Source organism: Emiliania huxleyi (assembly GCF_000372725.1).
Source record: "Emiliania huxleyi CCMP1516 unplaced genomic scaffold EMIHUscaffold_647, whole genome shotgun sequence".
NCBI classification, from domain to species: domain Eukaryota; phylum Haptophyta; order Isochrysidales; family Noelaerhabdaceae; genus Emiliania; species Emiliania huxleyi.
In genome coordinates this window covers 18,620-24,636 of record NW_005197149.1, presented here as the reverse complement: position 1 = coordinate 24,636, position 6,017 = coordinate 18,620, and the positions used below count along the sequence as shown (strand labels likewise).

Genomic DNA, 6,017 nt, shown 5'->3' with positions numbered 1-6,017 from the left:
TTTGTTGGCCCACCCTCATGGGCGGCGTGGCGTGGCGGGCGGCTGTCTCTGCCGCCGCCTCGAGTGAGCCTCGTCTCGCTCTTCGTCTACTCGAGCCTCGTCTCGTGTGCCGCCTCGTGGGCGGTGGGGCGTGGCGGGCGGCTGCCTCTGCCGCCGCCTCGAGTGAGCCTCGTCTCGCTCTTCGTCTACTCGAGCCTCGTCTCGTGTGCCGCCTCATGGGCGGCGTGGCGTGGCGGGCGGCTGTCTCTGCCGCCGCCTCGAGTGAGCCTCGTCTCGCTCTTCGTCTACTCGAGCCTCGTCTCGTGCGCCGCCTCGTGGGCGGCGTGGCGGGCGGGCGGCTGTCTCTGCCGCCGCCTCGAGTGAGCCTCGTCTTGGTCTTCGTCTACTCGAGCCTCGCTTCGTGTGCCGCCTCGTGGGCGGCGTGGCGTGGCGGGCGGCTGTCTCTGCCGCCGCCTCGAGTGAGCTTCGTCTCGCTCTTCGTCTACTCGAGCCTCGTCTCGTGCGCCGCCTCGTGGGCGGCGTGGCGTGGCGGGCGGCTGTCTCTGCCGCCGCCTCGAGTGAGCCTCGTCTCGCTCTTCGTCTACTCGAGCCTCGTCTCGTGTGCCGCCTCGTGGGCGGCGTGGCGTGGCGGGCGGCTGTCTCTGCCGCCGCCTCGAGTGAGCCTCGTCTCGCTCTTCGTCTACTCGAGCCTCGTCTCGTGTGCCGCCTCGTGGGCGGCGTGGCGGGCGGGCGGCTGTCTCTGCCGCCGCCTCGAGTGAGCCTCGTCTCGCTCTTCGTCTACTCGTGCCTCGTCTCGTGTGCCGCCTCGTGGGCGGCGTGGCGGGCGGCTGTCTCTGCCGCCGCCTCGAGTGAGCCTCGTCTCGCTCTTCGTCTACTCGAGCCTCGCTTCGCGTGCCGCCTCGTGGGCGGCGTGGCGGGCGGGCGGCTGTCTCTGCCGCCGCCTCGAGTGAGCCTCGTCTCGCTCTTCGTCTACTCGAGCCTCGCTTCGCGTGCCGCCTCGTGGGCGGCGTGGCGGGCGGGCGGCTGTCTCTGCCGCCGCCTTGAGTGCGCCTCGTCTCGCTCTTCGTCTACTCGAGCCTCGTCTCGTGTGCCGCCTCGTGGGCGGCGTGGCGGGCGGGCGGCTGTCTCTGCCGCCGCCTCGAGTGAGCCTCGTCTTGGTCTTCGTCTACTCGAGCCTCGTCTCGTGTGCCGCCTCGTGGGCGGCGTGGCGTGGCGGGCGGCTGTCTCTGTCGCCGCCTCGAGTGACTCGTCTCGCTCTTCGTCTACTCGAGCCTCGTCTCGTGTGCCGCCTCGTGGGCGGCGTGGCGGGCGGGCGGCTGTCTCTGCCGCCGCCTCGAGTGAGCCTCGTCTCGCTCTTCGTCTACTCGAGCCTCGTCTCGTGTGCCGCCTCGTGGGCGGCGTGGCGTGGCGGGCGGCTGTCTCTGCCGCCGCCTCAAGTGCGCCTCGTCTCGCTCTTCGTCTACTCGAGCCTCGTCTCGTGTGCCGCCTCGTGGGCGGCGTGGCGGGCGGGCGGCTGTCTCTGCCGCCGCCTCGAGTGCGCCTCGTCTCGCTCTTCGTCTACTCGAGCCTCGTCTCGTGTGCCGCCTCGTGGGCGGCGTGGCGTGGCGGGCGGCTGTCTCTGCCGCCGCCTCGAGTGAGCCTCGTCTCGCTCTTCGCCTACTCGAGCCTCGTCTCGTGTGCCGCCTCGTGGGCGGCGTGGCGTGGCGGGCGGCTGTCTCTGCCGCCGCCTCGAGTGAGCCTCGTCTCGCTCTTCGTCTACTCGAGCCTCGTCTCGTGTGCCGCCTCGTGGGCGGCGTGGCGTGGCGGGCGGCTGTCTCTGCCGCCGCCTCGAGTGAGCCTCGTCTCGCTCTTCGTCTACTCGTGCCTCGTCTCGTGTGCCGCCTCGTGGGCGGCGTGGCGGGCGGCTGTCTCTGCCGCCGCCTCGAGTGAGCCTCGTCTCGCTCTTCGTCTACTCGAGCCTCGCTTCGCGTGCCGCCTCGTGGGCGGCGTGGCGGGCGGGCGGCTGTCTCTGCCGCCGCCTCGAGTGAGCCTCGTCTCGCTCTTCGCCTACTCGAGCCTCGTCTCGTGTGCAGCCTCGTGGGCGGCGTGGCGGGCGGGCGGCTGTCTCTGCCGCCGCCTCGAGTGAGCCTCGTCTTGGTCTTCGTCTACTCGAGCCTCGTCTCGTGTGCCGCCTCGTGGGCGGCGTGGCGTGGCGGGCGGCTGTCTCTGCCGCCGCCTCGAGTGAGCCTCTCGTCTCGCTCTTCGCCTACTCGAGCCTCGTCTCGTGTGCCGCTTCGTGGGCGGCGTGGCGGGCGGGCGGCTGTCTCTGCCGCCGCCTCGAGTGAGCTTCGTCTCGCTCTTCGTCTACTCGAGCCTCGTCTCGTGTGCCGCCTCGTGGGCGGCGTGGCGGGCGGGCGGCTGTCTCTGCCGCCGCCTCGAGTGAGCCTCGTCTCGCTCACCCTCTACTCGTGCCTCGTCTCGTGTGCCGCCTCGTGGGCGGCGTGGCGGGCGGCTGTCTCTGCCGCCGCCTCGAGTGAGCCTCGTCTCGCTCTTCGTCTACTCGAGCCTCGTCTCGTGTGCCGCCTCGTGGGCGGCGTGGCGTGGCGGGCGGCTGTCTCTGCCGCCGCCTCGAGTGAGCCTCGTCTCGCTCTTCGTCTACTCGAGCCTCGTCTCGTGTGCCGCCTCTGGGGCGGCGTGGCGTGGCGGGCGGCTGTCTCTGCCGCCGCCTCGAGTGAGCCTCGTCTCGCTCCTCGTCTACTCGAGCCTCGTCTCGTGTGCCGCCTCGTGGGCGGCGTGGCGTGGCGGGCGGCTGTCTCTGCCGCCGCCTCGAGTGAGCCTCGTCTCGCTCTTCGTCTACTCAAGCCTCGTCTCGTGTGCCGCCTCGTGGGCGGCGGGGCGTGGCGGGCGGCTGTCTCTGCCGCCGCCTCGAGTGAGCCTCGTCTCGCTCCTCGTCTACTCGAGCCTCGCCTCGTGTGCCGCCTCGTCTGCGGCGTGGCGGGCGGTCGGCTGCATCGACTGTCACCCCGCCCGAGTGCGTCTCGTCTCGCTCACCCTCTACTCGAGCCTCGACTCGTGTGCCGCCTCGTCAGCGGCGTGGCGGGCGGTAGGCTGCATCAGCTGTCGCCCCGCCCGAGTGCGTCTCGTCTCGCTCACTCTCCACTCGAGCCTCGACTCGTGTGCCGCCTCGTCTGCGGCGTGGCGGGCGGTCGGCTGCGTCAGCTGTCGCCCCGCCCGAGTGTCTCTCGTCTCGCTACTCGAGCCTCGACTCGTGCGCCGCCTCGTCTGCGGCGTGACGTGCGGTCGGCTGCATCAGCTGTCGCCCCGCCCGAGTGCGTCTCGTCTCGCCCACTCTCCACTCGAGCCTCGACTCGTGTGCCGCCTCGTCTGCGGCGTGGCGGGCGGTAGGCTGCGTCAGCTGTCGCCCCGCCCGAGTGCGTCTCGTCTCGCTCACTCTCTACTCGAGCCTCGACTCGTGTGCCGCTTCGTCTGCGGCGTGGCGGGCGGTAGGCTGCGTCAGCTGTCGCCCCGCCCGAGTGCGTCTCGCCTCGCTCACTCTCCACTCGAGCCTCGACTCGTGTGCCGCCTCGTCTGCGGCGTGGCGGGCGGTCGGCTGCATCAGCTGTCGCCCCGCCCGAGTGCGTCTCGTCTCGCCCACTCTCCACTCGAGCCTCGACTCGTGTGCCGCCTCGTCTGCGGCGTGGCGGGCGGTAGGCTGCGTCAGCTGTCGCCCCGCCCGGGTGCGTCTCGTCTCGCTCACCCTCTACTCGAGCCTCGACTCGTGCGCCGCCTCGCCGGCAGCGTGGCGGGCGGTCGGCTGCATCAGCTGTCGCCCCGCCCGAGTGTCTCTCGTCTCGCTACTCGAGCCTTGCCTCGTGTGCCGCCTCAACTGCGGCGTGGCGGGCTGTCGGTTGCATCAGCTGTCGCCCCGCCCGAGTGCGTCTCGTCTCGCTCACCCTCTACTCGAGCCTCGACTCGTGCGCCGCCTCGTCAGCGGCGTGGCGGGCGGTCGGCTGCATCAGCTGTCGCCCCGCCCGCGGTCGGCTGCATCGGCTGTCGCCCCGCCCGAGCGCGTCTCGTCTCGCCCACTCTCTACTCGAGCCTCGACTCGTGTGCCGCTTCGTCTGCGGCGTGGCGGGCGGTAGGCTGCGTCAGCTGTCGCCCCGCCCGAGTGCGTCTCGTCTCGCTCACTCTCCACTCGAGCCTCGACTCGTGTGCCGCCTCGTCTGCGGCGTGGCGGGCGGTCGGCTGCATCAGCTGTCGCCCCGCCCGAGTGTCTCTCGTCTCGCTACTCGAGCCTCGCCTCGTGTGCCGCCTCAACTGCGGCGTGGCGGGCGGTCGGCTGCATCAGCTGTCGCCCCGCCCGAGTGCGTCTCGTCTCGCTCACCCTCTACTCGAGCCTCGACTCGTGCGCTGCCTCGTCAGCGGCGTGGCGGGCGGTCGGCTGCATCGGCTGTCGCTCCGCCCGAGCGCGTCTCGTCTCGCTCACCCTCTACTCGAGCCTCGACTCGTGTGCCTCCTCGTCGGCGGCGTGGTGAGCAGTCAACCGTCTCGCTCCTGGCTGTCACAGGCGGGTTGATCGGCTCTCGGCCGTTGCCTTCGCCTTCGGCCTTCTAGTCAAGTGGGCGCCTGGGCGTGGCGAGGCAGCTGGCCTTCGGCCTCTTCTCGCTTTCCTCCGAGCGGTTGCTCTCTCGCACCACGCTCTCGGCCGCCTGGGCGGCTCCGTTCCACGGAGCAGTTGCCCCTCTCTCGGCTACATTGGGTTGTGAGGGCCCTCTGCTCCTTTGCCCTCGCTCCTCCACTACTGCTTTGGGATGTCAGGTACTGCGTAGCTCTTCCTTGTGGAGGCACGCGACGACTCCAGACGGACCCTAGTACGCTCCAATGTATCCTCACGGATGCTAGGAAGTGAAGCCCAGATAAAGTAGTTCGCCGTCAACGATTGGGGTAGGGGCCCCAACTCGTGTGAGGCTACTACTTTATCGCAGGTACTCACTGAGGAGCGTCTTCTCATATGAAGGGTCTTCATCCCTCCTGCCAGTCTTCACGGATTTTTCTCCGTGAACACTCAGGACGCGACGTACGTCCAAGCACGTTCCGCGTGCCTCGTGGCCGCGCTCTTTGCGTGCTGCTCCTGCAGCTCTCTCGCTGCTCTTCCTGGCCCGGCGCCGTGCCAGCTCTGTGGCCGCGCCAGGCTCTGCGACCGCGCCAGCACTCTGGCTGCGCCGGTTCTTCGCTTTCCCCACCCACCCTCTCCTGGGATAAGGGGGTCGTTCTGAGGGCTCTCCGTATGGTTAGCTCCTCCCTCTCTCTGGTCTGTGGTGCGATCCCTTTCGGCGACGCGGCCAGGCCACGGGTCGTTGAGGCTTGCCTCCGTGCCCGTGGTCGTCCAAGCTGATCGAGTCCCAACCCACCGCCTTTAGTGGCAGGACCCCAGGGGATGTCAGGTACTGCGTAGCTCTTCCTTGTGGAGGCACGCGACGACTCCAGACGGACCCTAGTACGCTCCAATGTATCCTCACGGATGCTAGGAAGTGAAGCCCAGATAAAGTAGTACCTCCTATTTCACACCGCGACGCGTTCCGACGCGCTCTTGGCAGAGCTCCGATGAGCGACCCCGACTGGGCGCGCTCAACCTCGAGAGCCGTCTCTGCTGGCGCGGCGGCGGCCGCCGCCGCGGCGACGACGACTGCTGCGGCAGCAAAAAAGGCGGCCGTCGTGACGGGCGAATATGCTGTGCCGGCGGCTGTTATCGCGGCTGAGCACCTCTCCGTGGCTGCCGCCGTCGGGTACGGCGCCACGTGCAGCGCCGTTGGCCGCGGCTGGCACGCCACCCGCAGCGCCGTCGGTCCACGCCTGGAGCGGGCTGCAGACATGGCGGCGGAAGAGGTTGCGGTGGCGTGGTCACGCGCGACTGCACGTCTGGGCGAGGCGCTGCTCCCTCTGAGGGAGGGCGTGGCGAGGCTTGCGGAGTCCGAGGCGCTGCAAAAGCTAGCGGAGAGAACCGCTGCCGCCCTCTCCGCGCTTCGCTGGCTCGCCTC

The 6,017-nt window shown here is 70.2% G+C and overlaps 1 protein-coding gene across 1 annotated transcript; it reads left to right on the top strand.

Moving 5' to 3' along the window:
- Positions 1 to 215: 215 nt before the first annotated feature.
- On the top strand, positions 216 to 2,125 carry EMIHUDRAFT_120499 (hypothetical protein; the record flags this gene model as incomplete). Its single annotated transcript, XM_005763147.1, has 2 exons — positions 216 to 754; positions 1,438 to 2,125. 2 exons carry the CDS (start codon positions 216 to 218, stop codon positions 2,123 to 2,125), a joined length of 1,227 nt encoding a protein of 408 aa, XP_005763204.1.
- Positions 2,126 to 6,017: the final 3,892 nt, after the last annotated feature.